General features: G+C 35.5%; 1 protein-coding gene across 1 annotated transcript in view; it reads right to left on the bottom strand.

The window, feature by feature from the left end:
• The window catches only part of LOC129281728 (protein FAM13A-like), an 88,489-nt gene that overhangs the window by 55,511 nt on the left and 14,825 nt on the right, over positions 1 to 18,153 (bottom strand). The window contains exons 4-6 of the mRNA XM_064113399.1: positions 14,851 to 14,958; positions 9,908 to 9,999; positions 8,664 to 8,724 (exon numbers count right to left, since the gene is read on the bottom strand). Coding sequence (XP_063969469.1) covers positions 8,664 to 8,724; positions 9,908 to 9,999; positions 14,851 to 14,958 — 261 coding nt within the window. The remainder of the gene's footprint in view (positions 1 to 8,663; positions 8,725 to 9,907; positions 10,000 to 14,850; positions 14,959 to 18,153) is intronic.

Below are 18,153 nucleotides of genomic sequence, written 5' to 3'. Positions count from 1 at the left end.
CTCACCAAAATGAAAATGCTTAGTCACCACTATGTTGCTCGGATGCAAGTCCCTGCCCTTGTCATAGAGGAAACCCAGGCAGTATGAAAAGGGTTTGTCAAGTTTCACTGCACATGAGCTGTCAGCTTGTCTCCTGAGCTCTGAGTCAAGACAAAAAATAGGCTTAGAATCCTCTGCTTCGGTAGTCTCTGCCTTTAGCTTGTGGCAGTATTTAGTAATTAACTCTGCCACTGACACAGACTTGCTTTAAACACTATCATGGTGAAAGCTTGTGCGGGAAGAAAATTTAGCTAAAGAAGAATATTCACTGAGCCCTGAAGCCATATCCTCTCTCTCATCAAAGGATGGACCGCTAGCGAAGCTTTGTCAGTAAAGTCACAGACGTCCAGGCCGGGAAATTATCCTTGTCTTGATTGGTTGATGTAGGCCTAGCTTTTGGTTGCGCTTTGATCGGGGCCTTGCTCCGCCCTGATTTTACATGGGGGTCCTAAACAGGGTTACTTCCCCCCTATTGAATGGGGTTCTTTGGGGCTTTCTCCTTGGATTTAGTTTTGGAGGGGGTCTTGTCCTTGGGAGGGACTTTTAATCCTAACTCTCCTCTGGACTTTGCTTTCAAGGGGATTTTCTTTCCCCTGTTTTTATCCAAATCCTGGGATTTTATACATGTACCCCCTGTACCTCTGTCCTTTGGGTTTCCCTAAACGGAAAGGAGACTCCCGTTGTCTTGCAATTTTTTGCCCCCAATGGCATTCTTAAGACCTCTGTTTTGGGGGTTGTTAGCATTGGGGCCTTCACGGGGAGAGTCTTTCGATCCCGCTTGGCTCATTATTTAAGTGGACAAAATTGCGAGGATACTAATAACAGATGTGGGTTCTGAGACCTCTGTCTGCATATGTGATAAGAGCTGGGTTCTGAGACCTTTGTCTTTTCTATGAAACAAGAACTTGGTTCAGAGATCTGTCTTTTATATATGACAAGAATTGGGTTCTGCGACCTCTGTGACTGTCTTTTAAATGTGATAAGAGCTGGGTTCTGAGACCTCTGTCTCATATGAGACAAGAACTGGGTTCTGAGACCTCGGTCTTTTTGTCAAAATTCTCTAACTTATTCAGGTGTATGTATAAACTCTAAGAGCGTTAGCGCCATGACCTTTCGATTCGGGCGCCAGTAAAAAAGAAAGAGGAAGTGAGCCGCGCACAAGGGATATTTATGGTAGGCGGGGTTTCCCACCTTGTCATGCGGGGCTCTAGTCTGCATTGCAGACTCTTCTCCTTTTATAAGAGAAGTTTGTTTTTGCCGGTGTATTTGAGCTTGGCGATCGAATGGCATTTAGGGAATAGGTACATGTAAGTGTGGCGTATCTGAAGAAGATTTCTAAAATTTGTAGAAATTGGGAATCACTATACCCATGGAGACTTTGAATTGGCTGCATTTATATGTGATGTCATAGTGATGTAAGGCAAGGACTACTCTTCCATGTACTCCAATACTTAAAATGGCTAAAATGTCATTTTTTCAAGTTTTACTTCGAATATTTTTCTTTCATGAGGACAAAACAATACAATAACTGGGTTATTTTTATATTACTGCCCAAGGGGAATGGGTACTAAAGCTTGTTAGACACTTACATGCATTGTAGTTCCCATATAGTTTGCGCATGGGTACGCACTCATGCGGGCCAATACGTGCCAGCTTACGGATAGGTGCGTGGCAGTGCATGAAATGCGTGCCAACATTTTCAACATGTTAACAAATTTTGGCACTCATTACAAACCTGTGAACTGTCCGTGAACTATGCGCAACCTAGCCATGCAACTGCGTAGCATCGAAATTTTATGGCGCCAAAAATAGCAGGCACACACCCCAGGGTAATGGCACGCAGTTCACGACAGGGTCGCGTATACTTTGTGCATAGGCTAAGCATACTGCACGCATAGTTTGTGATTGATATGACCACATGATCAGTGTAAGTCGTCCTAATCAACAAATATAGAGTGTCAACACCAGAAGGTTGGAATATTTAAATTTGTGCTAGATACGTCACAGAATAGAATGTCGAGAATATTTGCTGAAAGCACATCAGGACAGTGAGTGAAAACAGCGTGAACTGATATAGCCAAGTGGTGCCATAAAGTGTCCCGCACTGGCACGCATCAATGCGGGCACCACAATGCGTGCAAGCGTCAACCAGGCATTAGGAAAAAAAACACAAATCCCTGATAATTAAGTAAATGCCCTATGGGAAAGTTGTCCTTGCCCCTTGTCATAATTAACTTAGCCAGTTGCCAATTTGAAATCTACATATTAGTCTTTCATAGGGATCTCAATTTTAAAGCAGCCATAACTTTATTAATACTTGTTTGATTTCTTTCAAACTTTCTTTGTGCTGTTTTATATATATTTCTCCTTTCCAACACAACATTTTATGACCAAGGCTTGATTCCCTTTTAACATCCAGATTTCTGCACCATAGAGGGCTTATATTCCACTTTCAAGAGTTTCAGGCTGATGTCATTTGCATTCCACAGTTAAAGAAGCTGGATGGAGAAAGATATAGCAATTGCTAGTCTGGTGCAAAACTGTGGTTTATAACCATCATCCATAATAAGTATTTTGGACAACTCAAACTTTTGAAAATGTGCCATCATTCTGCTTTAAATACATGTATTTACACCTGAGTAACTTATTTGGGTTTTTTTTTGTTAGCATGTCTATTATCTCTCTATATAACAGTGGAAAACAAATTTCTTAGTAATTTTCACGTTCCGAAAACAAAATATAACTTTTGATAGTTTTGACTAAGTTTATGTGGAGACGAAATATTTGGCTGCATTTTAACATTATAGAAAAAACTGGGGTAATAATAATAGCAGGACCAACTTGGAGAACAGTTTTTGAAACTGAAGTGGCTACCCTTGGTTAATATAATATGCTGTTATTATTTTTATTATCTAAAATATTTTTCAACATTGCAACCTCTTCCCATTGTTTTGCTTTTGATTCCTGTTTTTTTCTTTTCTTCGTCATAGAACTTTTTTTTTTTTGGGGGGGGGGCAGTGATCCAAGCCCCCACTCCCTATCCCTCTGTACACCAGTGGCCATCATCATCATCATCATCATAATTATCATCATCATCATCATCATCATCATCATCATCATCATCACCATCACCACCACCACCACCATCATCATCACCACCACCATAATTATCATCATCATCACCATCACCATCATCATCACCACCATCACCATTATCATCTTCATCATTACCGCAACTATCATCATTACCACCATCATTATCATCATCATCCTCACCAACATTATCATCCTCATCATCTTTATCATCATCATCACTATCATCACCACCATCACCATCTTCATCATTACCACCACCATCATCATGATTACCAACATCATTATCATCACCATCATTGTCATCATTATCATTACTATCATCATAACCATCATCATCATCATCATCATCACCACCACCACCACCACCATCATCATCACCACCACCATCACCATTATCATCACCATCATCACCACCATCATCATCATTATTATCGTCACTATCATCATCATCATCACCACCACCATCAACATCATCATCATCACCATCACCATCATCATCATCATCATCACCACCACCGCCAACATCATCATCCTCACCACCACCACCATCACAATCATCATCATCATGATAATTATACCTGCTTATACAGTGCGTATAAAAAAAAACGGGACAGATTTTAAAAGTATATACAATTTTTGTTTCAAATTATAATGTCTATATTTTGGTGTTAATAGGTGCTCTAAGGTCTTATCTTTCAAATGCTATTAAAAATTTTTAGTTTCGTTCATGCTTGAGCGAACATGGAATGTTTTTGTCTGGGTTTAAAATGGAGGCTTGCGCCAAAATGGCATAAACTTATAAATATGATGATCGGACTCCTTGCTAATTAGCAGACTTCCTCTTAACCTTTTCATTATCTTTGCCATAATTTTCAAATCATGCGGTCAAAATTCATTTTCAGATCTATATATTTGCTTGAAATGTTCTGTTGTTTCTTTTAAATATGCTCTCTGTTAGCTTTGAATATTCCTTCTTCAAGCTAAAACAATTTTGTTTCAACCGAAGTATGCGAGAGTGTGGATTTTTTTTTTCAAATCCTTTCATGGTGTGCTACAAAGGTTATGGTGCCTTTTGAACAGTGCCACAAAGATGGGCGGGGGCTTGGGATGCTCCCCAACCCCCTTAATTAAAAAAAAATCATGACCAAGAAAAAAGTGGACAGGAAATAAAAGGAAAGATAGAAAGTAAAATATGATATTATTTTCTGAATATTATGTCAAAATCTATCACAAAATTTGATATTGTAATAAAAAAGTGGGAATATTTGCGTGCTCACTTCGCTCGCTCACAACTTTTTAATACATTTTACCCGATCTGCCATATCTAGCTCCTTCAAAATTGACTCGATACACCATTGTCATTGGAAGACATGAATCCCTTCCTGTGTTTCCTGTCAAGCAATTAAACTTGGTCAAGGAATCAATGACCCCTTGAAAAATAGATTCATGTCTTTTAAAGGTATATACATGTAACATAATTTGTTTCACAATAATAAATAATAATAATATAATAATATAGGGTATTTATATTGCGCACATATCCACCTTGTTAGGTGCTCAAGGCGCTCCTATATTACCCGGCTAAGCTAGGCGTTCATAGCGCACACAGCTTTTTAAGGAATTACTTCCTACCGGTACCCATTTACCTCACCTGGGTTGAGTGCAGCACATTGTGGATCAGTTTCTTGCTGAAGGAAATTACGCCATGGCTGGGATTCGAACCCACGACCCTCTGTTTCAAAGTCCGAAGACTAATCCACTGGGCCACAACGCTCCACAAAAAGGATTTGAATAATCACAAGTTTTCCCAATTAATAATGCAAATATTTTTGCTTGGGTTGACAAAAAATCTTCTTTTCTCAGTTACTTATGAAGGAAAATTAAAAGGTAAGAGAAGTTTAAATGAAAAAACAAAATAATTCAAGTAAATAAATAAATTTGTAAATAAAATTTGACAGCATAATTCGAAAATTGTGTCACAGATAATGAAAAGGTCAAGAGGAAGTTTCCTGATTAAGAAAAAAGTCTGATCATCATATTACTCATATTCTGCAATTCTGGCGCAAGCCTCTTTTTGAACCCCCAACAAAAACGTCCCGTGTTCGCTCAAGCATGAACAAAGTTTTTTTTTTTTAATTGCATTTCAAAGATAAGACCTTAGAGCACCTATTAACACCAAAATATAGACATTATAATTTGAAACAAAAATTTTATAGACTTTTCAAATCTGTCCCGTTTTTTTGATACGCACTGTATAGCGTTCAACACTTAATTTAAAAGAAGTCTCTTAACACTATACATTTGAAGGAATAAATTCCTACCAGGCACCCATTCACCTTACCTGGGTTGATTGCAGCATAATGTGGGTAAATTTCTTACTGAAAGAAAGCATGCCATGGCTTGGAATCGAACCAAAGTCCATCAGATTGAAAGACAAGAATCTATAACCACTAGACCACAAAGCCCCCACATCATTGTCGTCGTCATCATCATCATCATCATCATCACAATCATCATCATCATCATCACCATCATCATCATCATTACCAACATCATCACCGCAATCATTATCATCATCGTCATCATCATATCTTGCCTTTACTATAAGAAATATATGTGTCGGATCACACCAAGTCGCAAATCAAAATTCCTCGGAATTCGACAAACCAATAAAAAAGTCAAAATTTTGAAGAATTTTTTTTTCATTTTCTGATTCTTCCATGTTCAATAATTACTCTGTGAAAAAAATGAGTGAAATTGATAACAAGAAAGTGATTAAAAAAAAAGCAGTTTTTCTGTGAGTGTTTTTTTTTTGTCAGTTCTAGAAGTTCTGATACTTGGCACGCTCGACTTGATTGAATTTCGCTTCATACTAAGCTCCGCCCCTAGCAACGTATGCAATTGTTGATTGACTATTTATTTAATCTCGTGTACAGCTGGCGGAAGACGACTGGCCGCTCGCTTGATCGATCGGTTCAATGATACAGCTTCAAAAGAAAGATCGAAAGCATCGCTTTCAATACATATTCTGAAATTTAAAAGGGGGGCTTCTTGACAAAAGTAAGCAAACGGGATAAAAATTCTAAAGGGTTATTTTTGGTGATAATGGTACCAGGCGGGGGCATTAGCAATAGATTTGATACCTGATCTAGAATATTTTGCCCTCAATTTTTATAATGTTTGAATGAATGATAGAAAAAGCAAAAGAAATAATTAAACAAACAGAAAGTCAGAGACAGTAGGATATTAAGGTCGACCAATGAAAAATGGCCTGAAACGACCATGCAGTAGGCTGAGTGCATTTTTAATTTTCGGATACGGTATACGGGTCTTACGACATTGATTAAAATTATTAGTCATTTAAAATTCATTTACTGAAATTAACATTTCCTAAAAGTCATTATCATTTTGTCCCCTCCGACTTTGTCTAGATCTTTTCTCTCTTTCCCTCTCTCTTATTCTGTTACCTTCTTCTGTTTTATTTCTTCCTTTCTTCCTCTCTCTCCATTATCGTTTGCTCTTCTCATTCAGGTCCTTCGGTCTCCTCTCTCTAAATCTCTTTCCCCTCTTATTCTTCCTCATCCCCATTCTCTTCTTCAGTTCTTTCATTCCTCTTTTGTTTTTCGTTCTTCTCCCCTTTCGATCTTCTTTATTTTTGTTCTCTGCTGATTTTTTTTCCCTCCTTTCCTTCTTCTTCTCTCTCTCCTTTCTCACCCTCGACCTTTTTTCCTCTTTTCTTCTTTTTTTTTGTTCTTCTCACCCTTCAATCTTCTCTCTTTTGAGGGGGGGGGGGGGCTCTTTCCCCCCAAAAAAAAATCACAACCAAGAAAAGATAGAGAAGGAAAGAGAGAAGGGTGAAATATGATATTATTTCTGAATAGGCCTATTTTGTCAAAATCTATCACAAAATTGGATTTTCATTATAAAAATGTTGATTTTTGCTTGCTCGCAGTTTCTAATATACTTAACATGATACGACAGCCAATTCAAATTTTTTGCTCATCACACCACTGTAGATTAGTCATTTTAAAAAAGATAGTGCCCTTTTTGAACGAAAAGGTGCAATTTTTCCCAGTGTTGCCCCCCCTTTCAAATTCGCTCTGCCGCCCCTGAAGTAAGTGCTTCAAAAGGCTTGTGATTATTATTTTTAATCTGTATAAAATTATGAGCAATAGAACGGGGGCAGGGAAATGAAAACATTTTAACAAAGGGATAGTTTTTTTTATTAGAACATGCGGTTAAAGTTCAGGTTATAATGACATGGTTGATAGATTACATGTGGGAGTAAACGCAATCGACATTCAAACAAGACGATGGCACAATGAAAATCATTGGAATACTCCCTCCTCTATGATTTTAGGTCAGACCTTTTCTCCCTGCCTTTTCTTTCATTTATAAGGGAGATCATGCCATTCTTATTTCTTTCACGAAGATAATTATAAAACCCGGATATAACCACTGATCTGTAGAGATCAGTGGATTGCACTGATCTGTAGAGATCAGTGGATTGACATCGAACCACAACATTAAAGGAGAATGAAACCCTTGATACCAGCTGAATCCATATAAAAGAGAAAAATCAAAGAAACATATTGTTGAAAGTTTGAGGAAGATTGAATGAATAATAAGAAAGTTATGAGCATTTGAATATTGAGATCACTGATGCCATGTAGATCCTACCATTGGCAATGCGACCAAGATCTGTGATGTCACACACGTACAACTCCTTCATTACTTTAGTACTTATTTCACTTAAATTCTCACTTTTATAGAGTCTATCACAAGGTGAGGTGTTCTCTTTATGAGAGGACAAGTACAGAGGTTTCACAACATTATATCATTGATGAATCGTATGTCATATGATTAGAATGAGCAAAAAGAGATGTTTTGGGGTATATTTTCAGCGTCCAAAAGGGGAGAGTTGTTCATCTGTGACATCATAGATCTTGGTCGTATTGCCAATGGGAGGATCTCCATAACATTAGTGATCTCGACATTCAAATGCTCAATAACTCTTCTATTGCTAGTCCTATTTTACTCAAACTTTTGTTGATCTTATTCTTTGATTTTTCTGCTTTCACAAAAGCTAACTTGCTCCAAGAGTTTCATTCTCCTTTAATGTTGTTTCGTCTTGCGGTCGCGGGTGACCTGCAAGTTGACTATTGTTCTCAATGCAGCCTCCTCATTGGTTAATCGTTTCGCCTTTTTTTGGCAAGCGGTTGCTAGGGCATTTCGGTTAGCTCGGCGGTGGCAAAATAGATTTTTTTCATGGAGCGTAGTCAAAACGGAAGTCAAACTTCGAAAGCTTTTTTCTCTTGTTTTTTATTTTCAAGAGCCCAATTCTTCTCGCCTTCAAAGGCTAGTATCTCCACTAATATTTACTCTTACGGGTCGAGTGATATATCAAATTAAAGGTAAAGAAACAGGGAACAATAATCACTAAAAAATTGGATTTGCAAAAATTCCGACTTGTCTCTCATTTCGGTGTGATGCATCACATATTTGGAGGATTGCTGTTTTCCACTTACTTGAAAGAAGAACTGTCTTGATTCTTTTTCTGATGCTTCTTTCTAGGCATGGCTACTGGAGCTAAGATAATCAACAAGACAAAAGACAAGTGAGAGGATGCGAAAAAAAAGGTAAGGATAAAGGAGTATTGCTTAAATCAAGGATTAAGTGATCGATTATTTTATATTATTTTTTATATATTTTGTGCAAAATTAACCTCTAATCATGAATGCTTCTATTAACTCATGTCCTATTTGACAGCTGATATGATAGCATTAAAGTAGATAAATATGGAGAGAGTGTTATTCACATGGATGACAGCCACATGTTAGTGAATTCATTAACTAACCAATTAATATTTACCTCTCATAGTTTCATGGTTGAACATAAATGGCGAGACAAAAATGAGACTACATTTGCGCACAGATTTTCATCGCACCGGAAACATGTACCAAATAACGTCAATTAAACGCATTTGTTTGAAATACCTCACAAACCCTGACTCTGGAAAACGTTATGAACGCACCTTATTGTAAGTTTTCGATTGGCATTTGAAACATTGTTTACATGAAAATGCACATGAATGCAACCATATTATGAACTAATCACTTATGAAAATGCTGATTCTGGGCCTCAAAAGTGGAAGCATAAACACCTGAAAGAGCCCGTCGTAGGTCCCCACCCTTATCCCTAGCTTGACTATTCAAATATCTTGCATTTTGGAGCCCTCAAAGTGACATAATGATGCTTCATTTAGGTTGAAAAACAACGTATATTTTCTTGAAATCACTTGGAGACGGAAGTGTAGGTTTTTCTCTATCAGCTTCATATAAAGAAGTGAGGGCACAGCAAAGTCTACCCTCTCAGGAGCTGTCCCAATCACCTAGCCCCTTTTTCGTACATGTATTTTGCCCATTTCTTTGTCTTGCCTGCTATGCATAAAAAGCTGCTTGCATACAACATCATAAATAAACAAAATAAAATTCTTATAAATATAATTTTTTTAATCTTTGATGGATTTTCCTCAAACCTTCAACAAAATTTTTTATGGTTTTTTTTCTGCTATCTTTACAATAATTGTTGGCAGGGTTAACCTCTCCTTTAACATGAATAAATTATTCCAAGCACAGACCTACATGTACATCATCCAAAATTCATATTACTTCTAAAATATTTGCATGTTCAGATGTTTGTAAATGTAATGTCCATGTAGCCTGCTTGCAAGAAAAAGACCGTCACATCACCAATCCATTAGTTGACTTACTTTCTGTTCTTGGGCTAAGGTCAAATCGAGGATTACCATGAGCGCCAAATAGATGCTGAGATATACTCTCTTGTATTGTCCTTTCAACAAATCTAAAGTGATAAAAATAAATAGTTAGAAGTTTCATACATTAGTGGACTGAAACATAAAAATAATAAATTGACAACTACAGGTATACACAACAAAAAAAGTAAGTCCCCCCTAGATCAAATTGCTGTAACTTTTGAAGGGAATTATTTTGAGATATGATATTTCGTAGGTGGTTTTCTACACTCATTGAGCAACTCTAGGTGAAAAATGAGATTGATCGGTTGAGTCATGCATGAGTAATTAAAGATTGAATTCAAAATGACCATTTGTGAAAGTCACAAGAGTCGTTTTTCAGATTGTGCAAATACAATGTTGGGCAAAAGTTGTTTTTAGGTGAATTTTATGGTGTTATGCTGTTTTACTATCCATCATTTAGCCACTCCACACACAATTTTCATATCGTGTGATCATGGTTGAGTGAGCACAATGTATTGCAGGGGCCGCGGAAGCGGGGGTGGGGGGCGGGGGGGGGGAAGCTCCAGCCCCCCACTTTTTTCCAAAAGCATGTACAAAAATGTAAAATGACCATAATTTATGATTGTGATTTTTTGCATGGTCAGCCCCCCCCCCCCCACTTTGAAAACCGTTCCGCGGCCCCTGTATTGTGACGTATCATCATAGGGGTTTACATGTATGTAAGTATCCTCTACAACTTGTTAGATCATGTTAAAGTTTGAAAATGTTGTTGTCTCCCCCGATTATAGGCCCCTCCCCCATTTTAAAATTCTGGATCCACCACTGATTTGTCCATAAATTAAACTTATCATGAGAAATTGTTAGGAAAAGAATACATTTATGCAGTATAAAGAGTATTCATTCCTAAGTTTTCAAATGTGCTCGCTCAACCATTAAAATGTTTAAAGTTCGGAAAGTGTGTGGTGATAGAAATGATGGATGATAAAAACAACAGCAATTAAAGTAACATTTGAAACCGAATTTGCCCCCCAATATTCACTTTATTACCCTTTAAAATGAGTCTGTGACATTGAAAATACCAATTTTCCCACTTTAATGCGTGCTCACTCGTCCATAAATAAACAAATATATTTCATTTTTGCACAGAATTCTGCCCATAGGTTGATAAACATTACTGCCAAATGACATTGCTAAAGACAGCCTTGAAAAAAAGTTCCACCATATTGAATAAGGGGTTACTTATTCTTAAACATATGCACCCATAATGTACACAAGTCTACGAGAGAGGAAGTCAAAATTTTAACAAATATGAAATGAGGGTTTGTTTCATGTACGGTTTTTGTTACTTCTGCCAACAGTTATTTCATGAAACTTCGCACATGGTTTCAGAGTAACACTATCCAAAAGGCGCGCACACCAAAATAATCATTCGAAACGGCACAGAGTGGGGCAAAGGCCTTGAACTTTCTTCTCATTTGCATGATTTTCGAATATTGTGTGCTCACTGATGCATTAAACATCGGGATTTTCATAAAAATCAAATCAAATGAACTATGCAAGAAGGTTTGTGACCGATATCCATAGTTACAAATTGCATTTTTTCCAATAACGTAAAAAAGAGCTAATCACATTCCACATGTTCATTCAAGCGTGAATGTTTAATTAAACGCCTTTGAATCATTGAAGCATGTTAATTGGTCATGAAAATAACGAAAAAGTTGAGAAAAGATCATTTTCAGTTACCAAAATGAAACAATACATGCCTATGATATTTGAAAATCTTATTTTTTGTTTTCAATAAATGTTCATTGAACCGTGAAACGATGAACATTTTTTAAGATACTCTTCCCAAAAATAACTGTCATCATATTCTATCATTTTTATTGATAGAAATGTGTAAAACATCCAATTATAGCAAATTTGGACTTGTGTTTATTCAACCGTGAAATTTAGCCAAAAATGTATTGTCTTTTAGAAAGTACCTTTTACAAGTCTTCTGACTGTTTTTCATGATGAGAATGTGGAATTAGTTCCAATAAAATGGAATCAAAGTAATGATATTTCGCTTGTGACTTTTGAAAAGTGACATTTTTGCCTTCTGACGGTGCCTACTGAAGCATGACGTAAAATACGTCCATAACTTTTACTCAGAGGATAGCTTATAAAATTACCTACACGCTCATGTAAAAATGTATTAAAAACTTGCATCGGTTCGGAAATTATTGATAAGCTCCAAAAATCACAACAATTGTGCATATTTTTACTGAAGCATGAAACTTTCACAAGTGTTAGTATATGCCGTAAGATTTATTTTAAAGATGGGAGGTAAATTTATAAATGCCATTTTCGGCGGTTGCCATGGCAACGGATTAATTTCTCCAAAATAACAAACCTCCCCATGTAAATGGTAAATAAACATGATATAGATGACCAAAATGATAATTTTCAGGCTCCCAATTGAATACATATGAAATATAGAAATATAGAAAATATAGAAAATATTGATAAAAATGTAGAATACATGTATGATCATCATTCCATTTCCCCTCATTTTAAGGTACTAATCGAAATTTGTTTGTGACTAAATTTATAAATTTAACATCTTAAGCCATTGCCATGGCAACCAGAAAACATCTAATTAAACAAAAAAAACATGGATGACAATGTACATGCATAAGGTTTGACCTACTCAATTTAGGAGAAAATAATACAGTGAGTGTTCTGCATGAACTAATTAGAATGATAAACATTGATGTTGCCTTGGTAATACTTGAATTCAACGATAAATATCAATGTTCCAAATGGCCTGTTGCCATAGCAACGGATCATTTAGTTTTGATTAAAAGTTTTGATTAAAATAGGACTGTAGAATCTGAATTTTATTGCATTTTCCCTAATCTTAGTGTGCTAAACATAGATATGTTCGATGCAAAATGTATAACATCTGAAGCTATTGCCATGGCAACCAAATAATATCTAATTTACGAAAATTAATAATTTGGATGACAAGATTATGGACAGGTAGAAAATACAATTACAAATAACTCAATATGCGAAAGGTTTGGCCAGTCATTTAATTTTCAAAAAAAAATTCAGTAAGTGTTCTGCATGAGTTCATTAGAATAATAAAATGATGTTGCCTTGGTAATACTTGAATTTTATGATAAATATAAGTGTTTCAAATGTCCCGTTGCCATGGCAACAGCTCATTTCCTCCCAGAAAAGTATCAGCTTTGATAAACATAAACATTGTAATTTCTAATTTTTCTTTGATTTCCCCTAATTTTAGGGTGCTAAGCATAAATAACATCTTCAGCCATTGCCATGGCAACCAATTAAGATATAATTTTTAAAACAAAAAAATAACACAGTTGAAATGATAATGGACAGGTGGAATGTAAAGTAAAGATTTACTTAATCTACATAAGGTTTGACCAGTCATTAAGTTTTGAACAAAAATTACAGTAAGTGTTCCGCATGGGTTCATTAGCATGATAAAAACTGATGTTGCCTTGGTGATGCTTGAATTTAATGACATCAATGTTTGCAAATGTGTGTTCTGTTGCCATGGCAATAAAATAACATTTAATTTACCAAAAAATAACATGGCTGACAAGATAATGGACAGGCGGAAAATGCATAAGCTTTGACCTACTCTTTTAATTTTGAACAAGAGTTACATTAAAAGTTATGCATGATTTCATTAGGATGTTGATTTGGTAATGCTTGAACATAATGATTAATATCAATGTGGCCAATGGCCCCAGAAAAGTACAAATTTTGATAAAAAATTGTTTATTTTATTTACTTTTTGTTTGTGCGTGATTACAGGGTGTTGGAAGTAGGTTTTCCATATGTATTTTCTTCTATAATGGAAGTTTATTCCGGGTGCCTAACACTGAACTTTGGGTGCTCAAAATTTGGAAATTTGGAAAAAGTTAGTGTCGAGCCCTGAGTAAACTATCTCTAGAACTAAGTTACATATCATTACACACATCATATCCATTATGACTGTTTCAACCCCAGCAAATATCACCATCAGAAATTCTAACCTTCTTTTTAAAAAAAGTTTTTTTTTCCAAAAAATTGAAAAAATCTCTTTTACAGTAGTCATACCAAACCTGTAGCTGTCGAAAGACATGGTATAAAGAACAATATAGTATTCATATATGCAACAAAACAAGTGGAGCACCTCTGGCAGTCTCGCCTGCATTACACGATTCAATACAGCAGCAGTGCTGACTTTGAAAATGACTATAGAATAATTATTCACAAAAACTTCATTCAAATGATAATAAAATACTATGTTCAATGACCCTAAATGAAATTTGACCTTGATCATGTGACCTAAGATTTGTGCAAGAAAATCAGTGATACTTGATTGCTCTTATGTCCAGGATTCAGGAACGAGATCCATAAACTTTTAAAGTTATGATGGCAATTCAACAAATACCCCCAATATGGCCAGTTCATTGACACTAAATGACCTTTGACCTTGGCCATGTGACCTGAAACTCAGGCAAGATGTTTAATACTTGGTTAACCTTATGTCAAAGTTTTACGAACTAGGTTGATATACTTTTTAGTTTATGATGACATTTCAAAAACTTAACCTTCCATGTTGATTCCCCTAACAGGGTCTAAATTTATTGACCCTAAATGACCTTTGATCTTGGTCATGTGACTTGAAACTCAAGTAGGATTTTCAGTAATACTTTATTACCCTTATGTCCAAGTTTCATGAACTAGGTCCATACACTTTTTATTATGATGACACTTCAAAAACTTAACCTTTGGTTAAGATTTCAATGTTGATGACGCCGTCATCGAAAAAGCGGCGCATTTAGTCTTGCTCTGCTGTGCAAGCGAGACAAAAAAACAACAATTAGCATTCAGCTTTCACACCAGCTGAATGATGCCTGTTGTTGATTACTTACTCTGATGTAATAGACAATGATATCGGTGATGGGGCAGTACTGGTTCCTTGGTCACTATCAAGATTGAATGGAGATAAGGCTCTTTCATCAAACTCACCATCAGGAAGACTGGCAAGAAAATAATATCAGATTACAATCTATTGTATATTGAATTCTGGATATGCTTTGTATATGGACACCTTGCAAGTGTTTTATCTGACAAAGTTTGCATTATCCAATAGCTACCATAGTAACTACAGTGGTGCTCGAAAGTTAGTTAAGGACGTTCCACAGTTAAAGTGAAATCCATGTCATTTTCACCAAACTCTGCACATAGATACTTTAGAACCTTAATATTCGAAATATGCAAAAATTAACATAGGTCCATGTGCTTGATTTTTTGCTGTAGAGCTTCAAAGTTCACCCAAATTGATGTTCTTAAGAATTGCGCATTTAAAAAAATTTGGCATTTTCAGACCTCGCAAGAATACTACAATGAGTTTAAACCTCTATTACTCAGTCAAAATACATGAAAAAGTCATCAAATTTCGCAAGAGAGTTAATAATTGTATCGTTAGAATGGATAATCTATTTATGGTGCTATTTGTTTGCAACTTTAAGTCTAACAGCACAGTCAGTTCTTAAAAACGGCTTAAAAGATAACAAAAACCCAATCTCAAAAATGTGAAATTTCAATAACAGACTACAAAAGTACAATAAATGCTGCACTTTATTCAAAATCCATGTCATTTTCACCAAAATTTGCAAGGTTGTAGAGGAAGCTATACCTAAGAGGTACAAACATTAAAAAATAGGGGTTCATGTGCTTGTTTTCAAACTATCAGCATTTTTATTAGAGCAAATGTGCTTTTTAAAACACCAAAAATGCACCAAATGCTTTGTATCTATGTGAAGAAAAATCAAAACCACTCTACCATTTATTCAAACTCGGGGTCATATTCGTGATTCTTGGCAGTACTGCAGAGTAAAGTATTTTGAAATTGTAGAGATATTTTTTTTAATGATCCATGGAATAATTCAAGTTTTTTAGCTTTATAAAATAACGCATCGAATCTGCAGTTAGGGTGCAGATGATGAGAAAAATCAGCTCATACCCACAGCTAATTAATCACCTGTTCATCCATTGTGACGTCAGCGCGCAGAGTGTTAAATATGCGCAGATCATAATGCGCACAAACATAACTGTGGAACGTCCTTAAAGTGTTCCATGTTCTATCATGTTTCAGATATCTAACTGTGAAGTTATTCAGGTGATAAATATTACATTCAACAAAGTTTGTTTTATGGGCTTGACAGACCTTCATTTTTGAGGAGCGCGATTGCGCCGGCGCTCCTACCGCGCTCCAAAAAAAAAAAATAAGGAGAGCAAAAAATTGCGCTCCTAAAAAAACAAAAAAAAAAACATTGTATATGCAATAGCTGTGTAGCTATTAATTAATCTGTGTTGAAACTAGGCCTGTGTCAATACGTTTACAAAATATCGCGCTCCTGCTAAAAAAAAAAAAATTGCTAAAATTTCACATTTTGCATCTTTAAATCCATGAAATGGCCATCTATTTTCCACAATTCCTTGAAATTATTTTGATTTAGTTGTAAACTATCAGAAAAGTGAGGAATATTCACCCCTTTCCTGACTCTGAATTGAATTTAAACTCCGTAAATGGACAATTCCATGGTAACGGAATTACAAATCAGAGAATTTTGGCTGTTATTTTTGCTCACAGCATCCAGATATCTCAATATTTTCCCATTTTCTAAACTTAATACTATGCATGGCCACTTGTGCTATATTCTGAACCAAGATTTTTAGAAAACCCCTCACACGTTCAGATGTGAATGACGGATATGTGCTATGGTAACGGAATTACAAGAGAAATGAGTCACTTTGCAACCCAAAGTTTAGTAAAAGTTTCTCTGAAATATACAACACACTAGCTCCAAGCTAATATCTGATTCAATTTATTATAATGTCAACTTTATTTTGAAAGTAATTTATTCACAAATATTATCAACAAATTTTCGTGATTGATCTTTCTTTTGGGGAAGTACATGGTAACGGAATTACACATAATGGTAATGGAATTACACATAATGGTAACGGAATTACGCCTCTGACATTTGAGAAGGAAAATTTTATTTTTAGGCATTTATGACTGAAGAAATGCCTCAATAAAGCTTGTTTATATATTCTTCTCTGATACTTAACACAAACTAAGTACTTTACGTCTATAATATCAAATAAAATACAAGTATATAGTATCTAATAAGTGTCTCTACCATAAATAAACAGAATTTTACAAAATATTAGGGATCAGTGGTAATTAAATTTTAGTACATTTTCAACTTCAGGGGTATTAGGACTTACTAGCCAATTTTTGCTTCCTGTACTGATGAAAAGAATTATGCAGAGGCCAAAAATCATCACTAATACTCATGGTAACGGAATTACATGGACAACAGCCAAACTAGTAAACATGAGGAATTTTACAAAAACTGAGGACAGCATGTGATCAGATCTGCATATTTAGTCAAAAATTGTGTAGATGGTAGTTTGAGATATTCTAAAGTCTTGGAATATTCAAAAGAAACAGCTTTACATACCATCGGCATCTTAAAACAGTTAAACTGAAAACTTTCTATTTGGTTGTTCAATAAATGTACTAAAAACGAGAAACAATGCTCAGACCACATGAAAATAGTGTTGACATTCACATTTTGAAAGAATGTTGTGGACAACTAAGCAATAAATTGGTCCTTCATTAGTGCACCAAATAATCTAATTTTCTTTATAGGTAAGGATTCATTTACTGTCTATATGTGGCTCACTGAGGACTGCAAATATAACAGATCTGTTTATAAAGTCAATATCATCTTCTGGACAGATGTACTTCCCAGATGTGACACTAAGAAACTGTAATGATTTGATGATCATAAGTCATATTCATGACCTGAGGTGGTTTTCTTAGGCCATGATTTTTTATTTGATCTCTATTTTAAAATGTTATCTTTCATATAAAATATGAAAATTTATCCGAGATGAGTTTTTATCTACCGTATCTAAAGATATGTGACAAAGCAGTGCCAAGGATGTAGACATGTCAATCGCATATCCAACCTTTGCATCACAGATGATGTGCCTGCGCCAATGTTCCTTTGAAGAAAAAAAAGAACTTCTAATTGGGTGGACATTATTCTCTCTATCCTTTTTAATTTCAGCAATATTTCTAGGTCAATTCGCTCAAACTTTGAAATAAGAATAAAGAAAAAATAATAAATCATTTAATCATGAGAGTACTACTCTAA

This window comes from Lytechinus pictus, chromosome 18 (assembly GCF_037042905.1).
Source record: "Lytechinus pictus isolate F3 Inbred chromosome 18, Lp3.0, whole genome shotgun sequence".
Lineage (NCBI taxonomy): Eukaryota > Metazoa > Echinodermata > Echinoidea > Temnopleuroida > Toxopneustidae > Lytechinus > Lytechinus pictus.
This window is presented reverse-complemented; position numbering and strand designations above follow the sequence as displayed.